Source organism: Acipenser ruthenus, chromosome 8, assembly GCF_902713425.1.
Source record: "Acipenser ruthenus chromosome 8, fAciRut3.2 maternal haplotype, whole genome shotgun sequence".
Lineage (NCBI taxonomy): Eukaryota > Metazoa > Chordata > Actinopteri > Acipenseriformes > Acipenseridae > Acipenser > Acipenser ruthenus.
In genome coordinates this window covers 5,147,238-5,165,767 of record NC_081196.1, presented here as the reverse complement: position 1 = coordinate 5,165,767, position 18,530 = coordinate 5,147,238, and the positions used below count along the sequence as shown (strand labels likewise).

At 36.6% G+C, this 18,530-nt stretch overlaps 1 protein-coding gene across 20 annotated transcripts in view; it reads right to left on the bottom strand.

The window, feature by feature from the left end:
• LOC117406454 (phosphatidylinositol-binding clathrin assembly protein-like) overlaps positions 1–18,530 on the bottom strand; it is a 38,899-nt gene that overhangs the window by 4,971 nt on the left and 15,398 nt on the right. For 4 of the 20 annotated variants that reach the window (XM_059028207.1, XM_059028203.1, XM_059028214.1 and 1 more), the window contains exons 4-20: positions 18,013–18,115; positions 17,469–17,562; positions 16,891–17,002; positions 15,571–15,677; positions 15,413–15,454; positions 14,286–14,371; positions 12,197–12,320; positions 11,116–11,255; positions 10,865–10,962; positions 9,079–9,222; positions 8,244–8,327; positions 7,811–7,891; positions 6,104–6,214; positions 3,938–4,063; positions 3,303–3,333; positions 3,109–3,208; positions 2,070–2,093 (exon numbers count right to left, since the gene is read on the bottom strand). In XM_059028207.1, coding sequence (XP_058884190.1) covers positions 2,070–2,093; positions 3,109–3,208; positions 3,303–3,333; positions 3,938–4,063; positions 6,104–6,214; positions 7,811–7,891; positions 8,244–8,327; positions 9,079–9,222; positions 10,865–10,962; positions 11,116–11,255; positions 12,197–12,320; positions 14,286–14,371; positions 15,413–15,454; positions 15,571–15,677; positions 16,891–17,002; positions 17,469–17,562; positions 18,013–18,115 — 1,607 coding nt within the window. Of the gene's footprint in view, positions 1–2,069; positions 2,094–3,108; positions 3,209–3,298; positions 3,334–3,937; positions 4,064–6,103; positions 6,215–7,810; positions 7,892–8,243; positions 8,328–9,078; positions 9,223–10,864; positions 10,963–11,115; positions 11,256–12,196; positions 12,321–14,285; positions 14,372–15,412; positions 15,455–15,570; positions 15,678–16,890; positions 17,003–17,468; positions 17,563–18,012; positions 18,116–18,530 lie in introns of those variants that run through there. The other 16 variants (XM_059028211.1, XM_059028208.1, XM_059028204.1 and 13 more) reach the window with 15 other exon arrangements.

Here is an 18,530-nt window from a genome sequence, read left to right as displayed (position 1 = left end):
CTGCAGTCTTTTTTCATTGCCTACTTTTACTTTGGCGCAGCTTATTTTACATCTGGGAGGTATTAAGACAGACTTTTTAGGGGTAAACCGCCAAGGCAGTCCAAAAACACTTCTGAAGGAATTCTGAAATTGGAAGATTGATAGCACAAGCATTGGGAGGATCAAGGAAGGCTTTGATACCCTCAGCAGTTCTAACACCCAGCTGCAGAATTCAAATAAAAGGGCCGATTCATCACAAAAAACACTAATTAAGAAATTTCAAGAGACGTAGGATTCTTTCAGGGGAGCTTTCATTAGAGTCAGGATTATGTCTTTTTATTGTTGGAAAGGGGGCAAACAAATCAGCAGTTATTTGCTTGTAGCAAATGGATGCATTGATCTGTACAGAGTGCACACTAGTTTATTATTCAAAATCCACTTCCAACATTGGACCTTTTGGGCCTTGTTCACTGGAACAGAAAAAGCCAATAATGGCATTTCATAAGCCCCATTGAAGCAGAAGTTACCAGGTGCTCAATGAATCATCCGAACATCCACAAAACGCAGCGACAAAAAAAATGCCTGGAAACTGAAATTATTCCCTTGGGAGCACAAGAGATCTTGCAACCTGTTCACTGTATTTTGACTTGCACTAAGAATAAAGCTGGCTTTAACCTGGTCTTTCGCACAAGAGGTGCATATGATTAATGGGATTCATTATTGGAACAGAGGTCAGCTTGAATGCTCTGAGGACTTTGGTTTGGTGGTTACTAACAAGTGTCAGGAATCAAATGCAATTACAAACAAACTATTTCCTGGCTATGATCATTTACAGAGTTAATACAAACATCCTTATTTATAGTATAGCAAGGTCACTGGGTTTCCTCACTAAACGAAACGGACGGATTAGAACAATTTCAGCACATGTCAAATACGTATAGATGGTAATTCATTACAACCTTTAAAAAGACAGCAGACAGAACCAACTGGAATAATCTTACCAGTTATACCGTGTGGCCACAGTATGTCATTGTTGCTGAATTTGCCAGATAATGTATTCTGCATTGCCATTAAATTAAGATGTATTAGAATATTTCCTATTATACAAGCACTGAGAGATCAAATATCTTTCAAGTCAGTGGTCCTAATGATTTTTTTTATTCAGCTACAGAATGACCTGGTGAATCACACTGTTCCAAATTACACTGCATTGCTACACAGACCTGGAGCTTGATCTAAGGAAAGTAATTATGCTGATTGACTTGTTTAAAACATACTTTCTGTTCTATCCTTGTTGCATAAACAGAATACTCCAGGAATGTTCAGGGGGCAGTAGGTATTCCACTCAAGAGGACAGCTGTAAACAACCCACTTGACCCTTTCTGCCGTCCTCATTCGTGGGACAGTACTCTAGGAACATTCATGGTGTATCCTCCATTTCACTAGCCACCTCTACAGGACTTGTAATAGATTATAAAACTGACTTACCATCATTAACAGACACGCTTCAAAAAGTAAAAAATAAAAAAACAAGGATAGTAACCAAAACATTATGCCAGGAAACTCACCGATCACACCCACATTATAGACCAACACACATTAAAAACAATTCAAGCACTGCATACTTTTAAACCAGCACAATTTTAAAAACAGCCACAAAAAGAGCCAAACTATTAATCAAAACTGTGTTTTTATTTTGTGTGCTGGTCTGTGCTCCTGTGATCTTTTAGTGGCAGATGTTCTGAAAGCATGTTGAGTACTCATGCAATTAATTATATTTAAAAGTTGTCCTTTAAATTCTGTTCTCGCACACAGATCGAGTGCATGCTAAAAACACACTAGATATTTTATATTTAAAAAAAGGATTTTTCCCAGAAATGCAGACGAGAAAAAAAAAGATACAAGTTTTCCGTCAGTAAAGATCTGTAGAATGGCAAAAGCACCAAGAGGTATTTTCAGCAGGCTAAAAGATTAGAGCATGTGATATAAATGTGTAATGGCTGAAAGGTTTGAGTTGATGCTGAAGTTGTGGTTAATATAGTACTTGCATGCCAGCTTATAGCAGTAAAAATGGTCAACTTGTCACTTACGTATTGTGGGAAACGCATGCCATTCTGTTTTTTTCCCCCCACGGAAAACAATTATACAATGCAATAAACACTACGTTAGAAGATGAAATTCAAACAATACAATGAAAAACTTTTTAGTTTACATTTACGACACCAACAATGAATGTAGCAGACAATGTTGACAGACTGGTTTGTTTCATGCCGTTGTCGCTGCTACGACTTTGACAAGCTAGTCAAACACGGGCATCACAAGAACCACCACAAACTGGCAATTAAGAACAAATCAAGTGTTTCACTGCGAAGCGCTGCTACAATAGATGAAGTCGTAAATGCAGTTAATCTTTAAGTCTAGATAGTGTTCAAACATGTGCTATCAGGAACAGTTTTAAAATTCCAATTTAAGAATATAAAACAAAGATTAAAAAATCCTACTGAAAAGGCCTATGTCTATACTGTTCCGATATTTAATGTATCATTAGGTAGCAATTTAATTTCATGCAGCCTGCTCAGATCAGCTTCCTTGGTATGCAAGTTCCCTTGCAAATGTGTATATTGATATGGAACTGACTGACAACTGTAAATGCAATATCGTGGCATTTAGAACAGGCTGCAGATAACAATAAAAAACACATATTCCAGTGAAACGCCACATATACAACCCTGTCGGGAATGGTGGAATGGAGGAATTGGCTTGCGTGTGAAAAGGTGGTATTAATGAACACTCCCAATCCTCTACAGAAAAATTACATTTGTCATCACTTCATAATGGCACAAACAGCTTTAAAACATGAAATAACGAGTTCCACTTAGTACCACCACCCCCCAGCCCAGTGTAAAATATTGCAGTACCCGACGTCTGATTGTGGCTTGGGGGCTTGTGGTGGGAAAGTGTCAGATAATCGGTTAAAGGATTCTGTAATGGTCGGATATGAGGCGCCCCACTGTATCAAGTAAATCGGTTCAAATGTCGTCAATGTATATATTTACTATATGCTTAATTGTTATTTTTGTCCAAACCTTTGAATGCATGCTTTTATGCAGTGTAATAAAACGCACTTACCATAGTTGCAGGATTCCAGGTAGTGGTCGGGGCAAGCTTTGGTTGCCAGTTGGTTCCACCTGTTAATTTCTTCTCTCCAGGCTGACTCCAATGAATGTCACTGTAAGGGAAGGGAAAAAAAAAAAAAAAACCCTAAAAACTTGAGCATAAACAAATGAAACTACATAGAAAATATAATATGTATTTGTCCTTACTTTTTTGTTGTGCCATTTCCAATCCCCAAGTCTGAAATAAATAAAGAGCATTATTTCACATATATAGCAGAAGCCTGACTGCACAGACTCCTGGCACCTGGTCATTTCAATAACATACCTAAACAAAGACAGTTCCAAAGCACTGAGAGTGGAAGTTTCAAATCCTGGTTTGATCTCACGGCTGCTCTTTACACAAAAGGCTCTTTCTAGTTTTTGAGCCATCTGCTGGGGCTTTTTTTACACCAGACTCAGGAAATATACAAAACCTAGCTTTCCACGAAGCGTGGTCTTTTACCACTTAATAAAGCACTCTTTATATTTTGCTGTGCACAGGTGGCAAGGATTGAACAGCTGATCCTACCATTTGTTTTGGACATAAACATTGATATTTCCTCATTCGGTTGTGCACTTTTATTAAAACACAAAACTAAATAAAACAAAAACCAAAACTCCCACTGGATTGCTAAACTAAACCTTTTTCAGTTCCAGTTTCTTATTCCACACAGGACTTTGGTCTTCACAGACCAAACATTTTAAACCCCAAGACTACCACAGTATATGTACACACACTGCCCCGTAAGACCAGCGAAAAGAATATATTTTTGAGAGAGAGAGAGATGCAATACAATACATACTGCCTACGAGGTTGGCGAGCGATGAATCCAAATCGTCAGACACTAATATGCCAGCCTGCTGCTTGGAAATAGGCAGACTCTGGTTTTGAGAAGTCACTGTTGGTTTCAGGATTCCACCTAAAACATCTTAAAGAAAGTGGACAAGAGGGAAGGGAGGAAAACAAAACAGAAAAGAAGGAAAGGGGAAAAAAAGTTTAACACCATCACAATATTATACAGGATATCCAAATTTGATTGCTACTGGTTTAAAAAAGTCTGAAGTCTCAACTCACCCAGTCATGCATGCCATGCAAAGCCAAAGCCAAGGCCCAAAGATATTTTTTTTTTGTTTATAAAAAAAGGGGGGGGGGAAAGAAAAAAACAAGATTAAGTATCGGGGGTGGAGGGGGGGGGGGGGGGGGTTGGTATAGTTAATGTAAAAGTGTAACAGCATTCAATACACATGTTTATATTTAAACAAATAGGAGTCTCTATAATACATTGTTACCACTATATCAAATACTGGGGCATTAGTTTCTCTGCTACGTACCAAATCAATATTTCTATGTACAATGCAAAGTGATTTTTTTAAATAATGTACAACATTTTTTTTTTTTTTTTAGTACATAACATGCTCTATAAAAACATGGAACAGAAACTGCCCCCCCCCCCCCCCCCCCCCACAAAAAACAAACCACAGGTTCACTTGTTTGCTATAGAAAAAGCTTTTTCAAGTGTACTGTACATGTTGTGGCTCAGAAACGTGATACAGCCGACTTAGAGGCAAGATAGTTATCTGAATTTAGGCTAGCTCAAAGCATAATAATCCTGTGTACCTTTAGCATGCATTATCATGCCTTCTAAATGGATCATGTTAAGCTTAAGGCTGTAAAGATTTAAGTGGCAAAACATTAAAAAAAATAAAATAATAATAAAAAATAAAAACAGCACAGTCCTTAAATATGTAACTATATTTTAATTATTCATTGAAACAACTGTTTACACAAAAGGTTAAAACAATGAATCTATAAAACGTACATTTACAGCCTTAGTTATGACTAAAGTTCCTATAATGCTGTGAAGAAGAAAATGTGCAATGGCAAAATACAATCCAGCATATACATCATTCAGGGATGAGAACATGCGCTTCCAACAAAGGGGTCTGTTTTCATCTGGGCAATGTTTCAGAATGTTTTTGAACAGCAATAACTTCTCAATAGTTTGCCAGAAATTTTCGTAACTGGATTTATTCTTTAGTTCTTTTTTGTTGAAAAGTTATCCTGATATTTTCGATTTTTGGGAAATTCTGACAAATCCAATTGAAAACAGTCTAAAATGTCAAATGAAAGAACGATTACCCAAATGAAAGGCAGATAAAAATTTCCATTTTTAAATGCATCAGGATTAACCTGGTGTTTAAGAGTTTAGCCGTTTTTTAGAGGACTAAAACAGGCACCAAAGTTGGAAAGTTCTCATCAGCTCCATGGACAGATCTAAATGGAAGATGTTGCTGCCAGGTTTATTTTCCAGCAATCACTCCCGATTAGATCTAAATGTGAAACCTTTGCCTTCAGCATTGATAAGCATTAAAACACCAAGTTGTTCTTTGGAATGCATAATGGGTCCACTATGAACATGTCAGGATTCAGCTGTTTGTTTATTGGGTCTATTGTAACGATATAGGCAGTGGTGGATATAAATATCGCCACACCAATTCAGGGGTGCAGGGGTTATTTATTGGCTCACTTGTTAACATTACTGCATACAATAAAAATAAAGTATAATAGGGCCCCCTGAAAATCAGGTTTATTAGTTTTAAGGTGGTAGTATTCAGATCTGCTGCTGTTCACATCATTAAAAAAAAAAAAAAAACAGACCCAAATGTTTGTTGGCTTGAGGGGGGAAATAGAAAAAGCTGTGTACAATAGTACTGTAGCCCTGTATGCACAAGCCGCTACAAAATCCACAGACTGACCAGCTTGCATGCAAACCAAATAACATCAGTGCAGGGCACTTTTTTGTCATGAACTTAAAAAAAGTGCTCAATTATATTAGTATTTTGAGTTAAATGGCAAACATTGAAAGGAAAAAGGGAACCAAAAAGGTTTCACAAAACCCAGTTAGAACTGAAAGTTCATTACTTATTGAAAAATACAGATCCATAATGATAATGCATGTATCACTTACCACCAGCATCTAGGTTATTAGCAGAAGATGATTTATTGCCAAACACTGAATCAAAGTCAACGTTAAGGCCTGCTGAGGTCTGTGGCTGAGGAGCTGGAGACTGAGTGAACCCTTCAATACCAGAATGAGAAAAAGATTCTCAGTACACAGTGATCAAAAGGTACAGTACAGTGCGATCCTGTCTGCTACAGTAACTACTACATTCAAATCATGTTTCAGGTTTAAAAGACAAATAAGGATCTTGAACCCCAAACAGGATACGAACAAGAGGTTGGTAAAAGAGCACACGCTGTAGCTTCAGCATGTAACATTAACGGTAAAATGTGTGAGAGAAGGAGAGTGTCAGGTTAAACCAGCTGTACATTTAACAGCCCACAGCAACTACCCAACAGCAAAGGTTCTTTCCAATACATTTCAAGGGGGGGGGGGGGGGGTATATTCTACATTACTTATAAGCAGTCAGCTAACTATAACATTTTCAGTTCAACAGAGCGCCTTGCGAAAGTACAGCATTTAAACATGTCACTGTGTATATAAAACATTAAGCGCTGCACTCTGGCATTTCTGGATCACAGTGCTTATACCCTGCAGACTTCAATATCAAAAAGAGTCTCTTTATAAAGATGTTAGCATATCAAACATCTTATCAAAACCTTGGAGTACACAAATACATTCTATATAAGGAGTCAGAAATTAAATTTTTGTAATGCAAATTCAGTGTCAGTATATAAATACAGTACTACACTCAATTTCTAAGAAAGGTTTCAATAAAAATGATAACTAATGTAAGTGAATAACAGGTAAGATTCCTCCCCTCCCCCAAATTAGCTACTGTATCTATAATCCCCTTTAAGATAGTCATTCAGCAGGACAGACTATGGCAAAATGCTGCTCTACACTGCAGCAGTCAGCTTCTATTCCACCTGGCATCCAAGACAGCCAGCTGATTCAACAGCATGCCATGGTTTGAATTGAACTGGTCCCTGGAGATGCCAAAGTCGTCTCTTTTAAAATCTCAGTTTGTTTACTTTGAGCATTCCATATAATTTATTTTAGTTTTTTTTTCCCCTTTAAAAGGTAATAGGCCTTTTAGAAGTGTGACCGGTTCACTTCTGCCCAATACATTCCCCAAGGAACTCCCAGTTAAAACAATAATTTTTTATATATATATATATATATATATATATATATATATAATTTGAAAGACATTAAGGACTTCTAAGAAGGCATATTGTCCCCATCAAAGAACTAGCTTTATGGCTATCATACCTACTGCAAATACAGGACATTAGTGTCAAACTGGTGCTATATTTGTATTTCAACCAGTAGGAAGCACTTATCAGGGAAAGTATGCAGGACTCTCTTTGACTCTCTTTGTTCTTTAGCATAAGTTTGGAATACGCTAGGCAGCCAGTTAAGAACATTTACTGACAAAACACCAAATGCACAGCACAGTACAAAAATTTGCACTCTTTCTATGAAATAATTAAAAGCATCCCCTTTGTGCTTGAATGGCATCCTGAAACTGGAGGAAAGGGGCACTGAAATAGCTTGAGCTTCCGAAATGTACATGTTTCAAGGTCCATGTGTTAATAAAATAAAAAGCAACACAAACGATGCAGCAATATTACAAACACTCAATGCTCACCGTTTAGGAGTAAAGGTACCGTACAGACAGAAGAACAAAAACACAAAACACATACCTACCTCCAAATAGACCAGCTACAGCAGAGGGCTCAGTGTGGAAGAGGGAAGCACTAGGGTAAGCTGGTGGACCACAAAAGGAATCTGACAGGTAGTCAGGCACAAGTAAGGGTAGCGAGAGAAAGAGAGTTTTAGGAGAACAATGTAAGAGTGAAAACCTTAAATGGAGCTCTGGAAATAATAGAAAAGTAGGTATAGATTTCACACAAAAGAACAAAAAACTATTCAAAAGATTTATAAAAAAAAACAAAAAAACAAAAGAAAGAAAACTAGACAAATAAAACTAAAAAGCTAACCAACACCACACAAGTAGAACACATTAGGTAAACAGACTGCAGGATACATTTCTGTAATAAAGTCTCCACAAATGAACTTATGACAAGTTCAGGTCTATGTTTTCTAGTTTCAGAAAACATACCGTTTCAGTTTTAAGTACCTGATATAAATTGCTCTATCCGAACTGTGTGTTCATAATTTGTTGCAACAGAGGAGCTTGAATCAATAAAGGGATTGAAATGATCTAAAGAATCAAAAATATTCACATTCAGGAACAAAGGTTTTTTTTGTTTTTTTTCTACTTAGCAAGTATATGCCTATTTACATATCAAAACAAAATTCAATGTTTCTGGAGCAGATATTTAAACTAAGATGGTCAACGATAATAATAATAAAAAAAGATATGTCTTTAAATATTAAGAAAACATGCATGGATGTATTTAATAATTTAATAAAACTGTATTCCACAAACAAACTACTACTAGACAGCCACTTTATTTTAGCATACAGTTTGTGGTTGATTAACCATGTTCCATCCCTCACCCAGTCATTTATTTCAGAGAGAGCAGAACAGAACCATCTAGGGACTGGGCTTTCCCACCACGGAGTTGGACAACCCCAGAATGATCTACTGTACCTTGACTGGTTTAACTTATTTACCAACCTAGGAGCTGCACACTGACTGCACAATCTTTACAAACAGCATGAAGCACAAAAATGACACCCGAGGATCTTCATGTATTTGAATATTTGTAATCAACACTTTGTTAAGCTTACACCGAAACATAACTAAAAACAAAACTGTCTGATGATCCAACATGCAAGACGCACATGGGACTGAGAAAGTCTTACATGTCACATTGTGATTTATTTATTATTATTATTATTATTATTATTATTATTATTAACTCAGAACAAGAAAACAGATACGAAATAAATTAAATAAAAAGGAAAGGAACACAAAAGAAGAAGGAGAGAGAGAAAAGGTATTTTACCACCAAACATTTCATGACTGGGTGTCCTAGAAGAAAAACTAACAGCGTCTGAAGACACAACAGAGGCTTCGACAACAGGTTGTGTAAGGAAAGGGTTTAAGTTTGGAATGGAGTCATCAACAGCATCAGTAGAAGTAAAAGGATCTATGCATGCAAAGGAAAGAAAACAAGAGAAAAGGAAAATATTAGCGGAAGAATTATGACAAAGACAACGGCAGAATGTCAGGAGAATGAGCGTTTAAAAAAAGGAGGCATGCTTGGAAATAGGAACCGTAGGGGCCTGGAATCAACTGTTATTGAAGTCAACTGAATTTAAATCAGATTGTGGTTAGATTTCCACCTCCTCTCCTTAAATCCCCTAGGTTTAACAATGCCTTTTCAAGCCACAACAAAAGTGCATTCAAAACAGTAAAATCGGATGTAATCTATTCTGAGAACAATGCTTTAACACACAGTCTCCTTCCACATAACAGAAAGCAAAATAGTAGCTGCTGCAACAAGGTTGTGAAAGAAAGCTACTTTGAAATAAAAAAAAAGAAAAAAAAATTGTTAATACGCAAACGCTTTCAAGTCAGTTACTCTTGACCTTTGGAGCCCACACAGCAACTCTTAGGTTTATTGCAGTCATCGGATTGTTTCGCGAACAGAAAAAGCCATTTAGCATATTGCCATGTACCACAATCTTTCCAAACCCATATTAGATTTAAAATGTTCTTGGGGCGATAAAATAATGAAATGCAGCTGCATCAATAGTCTATTAAACAAACATACTACAGAACATTCCATTTCCTGATCTCAAAACATTAACAAAAATGTTTGTTTCTAGGCTATCCATAGATAGCTTTCTGAAACACAATAAAATGAGATTTGGAAAAATAAATTACATAATTACTTCATAGGTCATTCGGCTTATAACAGCAATCATCTTATTAATAGGATTTTGCCATGGCCAAGATGGATCAAAGCTTAATTGATTAAGGGGCACAGTTACATAACTGCGCATTGCTGCTGCGGTTTGATTGGCTGTAAAAAATATTTCACATACAAACTGTTTTATGCAACGTCCTCGCTTATTTATAAACTTACTGTAGCATTAAAAAGAATTCAAAACTGGAACAAACCCAAACTTTACTGGCTTGAATGCTGGAAAATGGTGCCTTTGTTGATCTTTGTGGAGCAGTCATTTTTCTAAATGTTTGACTTCCCGGTACAAACAAACTTTTGAACAACCTTTCTTTTGATTGATTTCAATTTGTTAAAACAATATTTCCTCAAGAAATATGACATTGGTTTACAGTTTAAAACTATAAAATTGTAAATAAAACACACTTGTATACATTATAGATTTCTGCCCAAAGACTCTCAAAGGCAATGGTTTTAAATTCCCTAATTCTTCTATCACCCCCCTGCAGCACATTGTTCTACCCGACTGTCAAATACTACAAGAGAATTAGAATATTCTGAAATGCTAAACAAAAAATGCAAATGACAAACATCTTCAAAAAGAGAGAAACACTTGTAGTCAAAACATTTCTAACTTATCAGATCATCCTACATCCCCAAAAAACCTTGTAACAAAGGTTCAGGCATAAGTTCCACAAAATTGGGTGAGCATATCATAAATGCCACCATGACCTGGACTCTATACTCTCATGAACGTGTTCATGCCACGTTTCAGAACTTTTCAAACACTTGTGTACACCACACTTCAAGGAGGCAATTCAAAAAGTATATTCTTGGTAAAGCGTTCATATTGATACTCTGGTATTCTTGGAGTCCTTCCTACCTCCCCATGTATTCGCTCCTGGTACAGTTGCGATCGGATGCATTGATGTTTGAAATGCTGGCTGCAAATCAAGCAAGTCATTTGGCATCCTTGAGGAGCTGGAGAGACACAAGCAGAAGAGTTTGTTTAACCTTACAATGCCAAAACTTAAAACACTGGATTTCAGGCAGTGCTACCCAGCATGGTCTTATGGGTTGTATGTGAACATTATCTAAAATGATATCCATGCAGGAGAGATTTGTCATCAGGACCTGTTTGTGGAGCTGGGAGTTGAGAAGAGGTCTATAGCGGGCGTTGTACAGATACCCCCTCCGGTGGTCAAGACAGGAGAGGCTGCTGTTGTGGCAGAGGAGGATGGACCTTTCTTAGCCATTTCCTTCAGCCTCTGTTCCTAGATAGAACAAGTCAAAATTCAAAACATCGAATATTCTCAACACATTTACTTGTTAACTTTACAGGTAGTCCAACATCAACGGAAATCCAAAATCAAATCAGTTCGAGAAAAATAAAGATGTAGCTTCAACTACAAACAACTACTCACCAGTGGGCTTAACTAGACACAAAGAATGGTCTAGGTCATTGAACTCGCAACCTCTTGGTTCATACAACAGTATTTGGCAGCAAAACCACACTTGATTGCCACTGTTTCTATTAGTAAACAGCCACTCCTGCTACGGCAGTTTTTGAAAGGCCAAAGGTCATAGCATCTTAAAAGTACTACATTTAATGGTTCTTGAAGGATATACTTTATAATGTTAAACTGTTTCTCTCTCTCCCTCTATTTCAAAGCTGCTGGCAAAAGCATGATTTTAAAAAAGGCACTGCTAAGCTTAGCTTTTTTTTTTTTTTTTAATTTGTATTTATGGTCTTCAAAAGTAAATGTTGTGGTATAAAACTATAGCAATTTGGTATGCTTGGGGTCACACAAAACACTGAGCGATGAATTGTGAATTGATCTTAGTGTCAGCTACTCCCGGCTAGAAAACCAGGCAAACTGTACTGGAAACAAGCCATTAGACTAATTACTATATTGAGCAAAGCACTTTTAAAAAGACTTAAAAGTAGAACAATGCTTGATTCATTATAACAAAATATATTACGACAAGTCGTTCGAGATTAACTTGTGGACTTTAGATCTGCAGGTGGTGTACATCCTTCAACTGTAAGCAAGAACAGTGTTTTCTCAGAACAAAAATAGTAAAAGACGTTTGGAAGGAAGCCCAATTGGAGACTACACATCGTCTTGTACATGGAAAAAAAAACGAAAAAAAAACCTAACTTGACATTCCGGAAGCCAATGAGAAGTCTAATTTTAAAAAAACAAAAATGTACCTTCAGTGCTTTTAAGCGTGCCTGCTCTTCCTCCAGGGCCACTTGTTTTTCCCTTTCGTCCACTTTGGTGAAAGATATGCCGGTATTTGCAAGTGATGAGACAGCATTTGAGAGAGTGCTGGCCCTGGGAATGTCAGACAGGAAGAGTTAGATGACTTTCAATAGGAAGAGGTTCACTGTATAAAAATAAACATCCCTATAGGATGGAGAAAGAGCTTTGTTGGCACTTCTAAAAGACCTCTTATGTTCTTAGAAAAACAGTATCTTCAAAAGAAGACGCGGCTTGGAAATTGTAGAATAAAAAAAAAAAAACACACAACACAACAACGACTTCTGAAAATAACTAAATCTATGACATTTCTCATGCATGATCATTTTTAATCTAACCAATATGCAGTAATGATATCATCTGCCAGGGCAGTACTCTTTCAAATAGCACATTGTGTTTACAATCCAGCGCCAAAGCCTGCAATTTATTTTCTCCATACAAAAATACTTCGGCATTACAAGGAGAGTCAAAAGACTATAAATTTCTGCATTTAAAATAAGACAAACGATCTGTGTGGAAGACTCAAGACTGACTCATTTAGGAGCTTTTATGTCATTCATGTGGATACAGAGGAGGTGCCAAAGGGATACAAAAAGTGCTAGAGAAGCACAGTGGTTTCTAGTGGCACAAGCTGTATGTCACCTGTGCTTAAGTACATATTTCAGTATTTATAAATTCAGTACAGGGAGAAAGCTTTAATGTGTATGTCCAACTACCTATTAATATATCATCATTTAGAGCAATGGTTCCTAACCCTGATCCTGGGGACTCCCTGTCTCTGTTGGTTTTCATTCCAACTGAATGCTCAGTTACTTAACTAAACCCATAATTAAACTGATCATTTGCTTAAGTAGACCTTTGTAATTGTTTATAGCTCTTAAACAGTTGCAGGATCCAAGTAACTTATAAAATAGTATAGCCAACTTGAAACCTGCAACTGTTTAAGAGCTGAAAACAATTAGAAAAAGTTAGAAAATTAATTAAGTTCAATTAAGGGTCTCATGCTCAGTTGGAATGAAGACCAGTAGACACAGGGGGTCCCCAGGACCAGGGTTGGGAACCACTGATTTAGGAGGTACAGGCTATTAACTAACAGGGGGATTTTTTTTAAAATTATTTTTCAGAAATAGCCGAGGGTACCGAGGTGGATACAAAACAGAACAAAGAAAAACACAAGACTGCAATTTAAACCATAAAATCTAAATTTTTATGGTACAATTCAGTCTCTAGAATTAATACATTGTTATTCTGGCAGCTTAAAAACAGTGCTTCAAAGCATCATTTTTTTTCCAGCTGTCTGATGACTAAAGATGCTCTGTAGCTTCCTTGGCACCACAGCTGCTTTTCCACACAGCCAATCCTCTGCCAAACCCCCTTCCCTGTAGAATTTGGCACTGTATGTTAAAACCATTAGGTTCAGAATAACTGTAGGAAAGCTATGATCTGAATACTCTCAGGGTCAGGCACGTTGTGAGAAGTAAACCAAGCTAAGCTTGACCCTGCAAAGCTGTATGTTACTGTCCTTTCTGACTCTGCAGTCTAATAATAATAACTAAAAACTCACCACTGTTTACTCCTTATACATTAACACCGCTCATGAAGATGGCAAGAAAACAACAACTCAGTGCTGCTTGTATATTACATTAAAAAAAAAAGTTACACTACTGATTTTAAATGAGATCTAAATGTGAATGTGTATATCTGCTGTAGTGTAAATACCAAAAATACCAGATACTAAAAACTGATCAGTAACTTGTGACAGAATGAAAAAGTCATAAGCCATTGAAATATAAATAAAATAGTTATTCTGTGCCTCCAATTCTGTTTGTTAATCAAGTCCTGTCCAGTAACAGTATACATTAACCCCCACCCACCCAAAATAACATGCCAACATTTTTTGTTTCTGATGTGGTATGAAAGTAATCCAGTTTCAAAACAGAGTTATGATCCACCCAAGTAAAATTCTGTCCACGTGGACAAACTAAACACTCATCTGAGCACTAAGTGCACATAATTTAAAAACCCAGTAGTCAAACTTGCCTGCTTGCAGCTGTGGAATCTTTGACCTTTTTCCCTTCTAAAGAAGCCAAGTGCTGTTCTAAAGCTTCGAGAAGGCTGCTAGGTGCCTACAACAATATCAGAGATTCCAGAGTGATCATTTTTGGAAAAACCATGCAAGATATTTATTATTTTAAAACACAAATACACCAACAATCAAGCAATTGCAAAAAATATAGATTGATAAAAAGAGTGAGATGCAGATACTTACACAAACTGTAAACTGAAAATGGAAAGATAAGGAAAATACAGAAGATAAAGGTGGTAATTGCAAGAAATACATAAATCAGTATATATCATTATTATCTCATATATTTTGTGCATATTATACTTTCACAGTCCTGTATAACATATGAGATAAAAGCATAATAAACCCTTATTTTCTTGATAATAATCTTATTTGCTTTATTTAGTGGACTATTAAGATATGCAAATGAAAGTATAATAGTTCTTTCCAATATATTTACTTGGAAGGTAAGCATGGGTCAGCTACATGTTTCTCCAATGCCAATGGAATCCACAAGGCCAGCTTTGGGCATTTCAAACCAAGCTCTCACTCTTGAGCAAGAACACTGCAGTATTAGCTCTCTGCCATCATAAAAATGATGGCTGAGGAGGAACTTGCAACCTTGGGTTATCAGAATGGTTCCGAGCTTCCATTCTCAATTATAAAGATGTATTTTGTTGGTGTACAGTACACATGCTGCACAAAATGTCTGACTTCTGCACTTCCTTGAGTTTACAATAAAATACCACTTGAGAAACAATTCGATACAATTGCATTGTATGCACCATTGAGAGAGGATACACTCTGGTAACACCTTTATTTGCTGTATAGCGTGAAAAGTTAAGAAAAGAAACAGTAGAAGATTTCCCTGAAGGCTACATGCACTTAAAGCATCCATGCACCTGGCAGTGCATAATCTGCCCGTTTGTGTAAAAGTTAGTGCCATTTAACATTAAAGATTGGAAAGGCTGCGAGATTTTGGCCATGAACACTTGATAAAAGTGATATTTATTAGCTTTATTAGTCTTTAAATGTCAAGCTAAATAAAAGTAAAAGAAATGTCCAAACTCTCAAACGTTAAAAAGCATCACTGGACACTTACCTGAGAAAGGTCTGGTATGTCTCCCTTATCAATCCCAACTTGCTGTAAAAATAAATAAATAAATAAATAAATAAATAAATAAAGGAGCAGTGTGTTTTTCAACTCGATTATTCTTATTTATTATAATAAATATTAAACCAAAAAGAAATACCACTCACTTCAGCGACTTTCAGGAATTCTGAGATCCTGGTCATTCTGGTGAGGAATTTCTTGTAGATGTCAAGCCCCTCTTTGCATTGGATTTTCTTCATATCGAAATATTTTTCTAATTTAAAAAAAAAAAAAAAAAAGAAGAAGATTTTAGTAGGAATACAGCAGTTAAATCTTGTAAGACTTGCTACAGCGATTTTACATGCCAATAAAGCAGATTTCCAGTGTCTTTAAATAACCCATACCTTTGTTTTCCTATCTGAATGACATTGTTTAAAACTGCTGGTTGATGCATTTGCTTGCATGACAAAAATGTTTGCTTCCCTCAATGTGGTATTTAGCCCACCATCAGGCTGGGTCAAAACCATTTGTAAACCTCAAAACAATCACTCTGTCATTTTCATAAATTAAGCAGATGTTTGTATGTGACCATAAACAGGAAACTGTACTGGGAGGTACCCAAAAAAATAAGAGACACGCCAAAACGCACGACTCGCATAGAAAATATTATTTTTCAAGAACAAATCCAAAAGTGTTACTCAGCAGGGTTGGAAAATGCATATCAACTGGAGACAATCCACATTTTACTACGAGCCGCACATGAGCTTTCCACCTCTACCTGATGCTCAGTAATAATTAGAACCTATATCCCCTCCCCCCTCTTCCCTAATCTGAAACTTTCCCTCCTGAAAACATTGTGTGTATATAAAATGATGTGTGCACAGCTTAGCACAGTCGTGTGAGAAGATTACATCTCACACCCAGCAAAATTAAGTAATTCCTGCATACATAGCAATCTCTACTAAGAAAGTCTGCAAGTGCTCTGTGGGGTGCGTGACAAGCTGACAGGACAATCAATGTATGCTAGAAGCCTGACCTTGAAGGTGTTCAAAATTGTAATAATTTTGGCTTCAGCAATTAATTTAAATTCTAGTACTAAGGAATTAATTTTAAAATGTCAAATGATCCAACATTATAATGAGTAAGTGAGCATTTTAGCCTTTAACATACAATACATTTTCTATATAATTATGTAAAACAATTTCAGATGTGTTGTCGTAAGTCTAATATAAGTGAAGTGATAAGATTTGTGAATCTGAAATAGGAATTTGAGGTTGCATTTGTATGAGGACTAGTACAATCCTAAATCCATTATTATTTGGAGGTCTACTAATATTTAAAAGCTGCATAGCAGTCCCCCTCCCTCCCTCCCCCCCCAAAATAAAACATGTGGTGGGTTCAATTCCTCATCCTTTCACATTATTGAAATCAATCAATACGTGCCCTCAATCAATACGTGCTCTTTTCAGAAAATAAGAGTCACTTACCCAGCAGGTTAATAATTCCTTCATTATAAGCAGCAAACAGTCTAATGGCATCTTTGAACAGGAGCATGAAGGCTGCATTGACCACCCCATTTGTGAGTTCATTGGCATTGACCTGTGGAAAACCCAAAGCATATTAACTGAACTGCACTGTGCATCCTTCCATTAACACAGTTAACTAGTTTGCAAAAAATCGCAGAAGACAACATCTCTGTTTAAAAGTCCATATCTATTTTTCACCCCTCTGATTTTCAACACATCTTTTTGGAATTTTCTTCCTGCATTTGCACAAAAAAAGAAGCCTTTCTAAATCGCTAGCCACTATTAGTTTACACTATGATTAAGGCTTAAAAGTATAGGAGAATCTACATTCAACTGAAGTTTTATATCCATTTAGAGTTGAATGTGCTCCATAGACAGGGGTTGCTTTTGCTATATGCTGCAGGTCTGTTCTGCTGGATGTGTACTGTACAGTATCCGGTTACATTTAGGCTTGATTCTGATATGAAGCTGTAACCTATTGCACTATAACATATTTAGTCTTCCCTGGGACAGGATACAGCCGACTGATTTACACTCACATTGAAGTCTAGCAGTGTGTCCATCTGATTTTGGATTATTGGTATTGTTTTTAGCAGTTTTTCTGTGTTCATAGTTCTCATCACCCCATCAGCTCTGCAAAATGTAAAACACGCATTACTTTCCAATACCATTACAATAAAAATACATCTACATATTATAAAAAGTAAAACCAGGCAAACAAGAACAAATGCAAAACCAAAAAACTAATAAATAAAAAAACAAACACACACAGACAATGGGACCAGTGATAATATTGCTACTGTAATGCCAACAAGTAGCAGGAACAAGTAGTAAATAAAAAGAAGCTGGCTTTAGATGTGGGAGGAGGAAACGCATGGCCAGCAGTTAAGCAACAGAAACACATTCCCCAGGAAGATCGATACGTCAGAACACCATTAAGAATCATCCTTTAAAAATAAATGCAAGTTAAAATAAACACGTTTGTGAGCTTAGGAGGACGCCGTTATAAATATTTGGGGAACTGAAAATAAATAAATAAATAAATAAATAAATAAATAAATAAATATCACACACAGCTCTTACCCTCTTTTCACCTTTGTAAAGTCAAAAGCAACTTGTCTGTATGAAACTGCTTTATCATTCAGGTATCTGCTATACCGCCTGATAAACGTAGACATGTCGTAGCCTTGGGGGGGGGAAAGAGAAGAAAGAGTTTGGTTAAAGTTCTGGTAAACTATATATTTTATGCATCTTAATGTACTGAAATGGCTTCTACCATTTTACTGAGCAACATCTTTTATTAGGGACACTTTACATGCAGTTCAAGACACAGAATTAAGAAAAGAGTTGTCCACTCGGCATTTTCTTAACCCTCTCTTTGCAACTGACAGCATTTAACACCAGCAGGGAGAGTAGCAACTAATGGCGAGGGCCGTTCAGACAAGCAAGAAATGCACTCTGCTTTACAAACTGACAGCTCCATCAGAGCAACCAGTGAAAAAAGCTGTCATTTTAATTTCCAAGTCAGTCTCTTTTCGTGGCAGCATTTTCTTAGGATGTGCGGAGCAAAGGGGGGAGGGGGGATTCAGATTGCTGTAAGT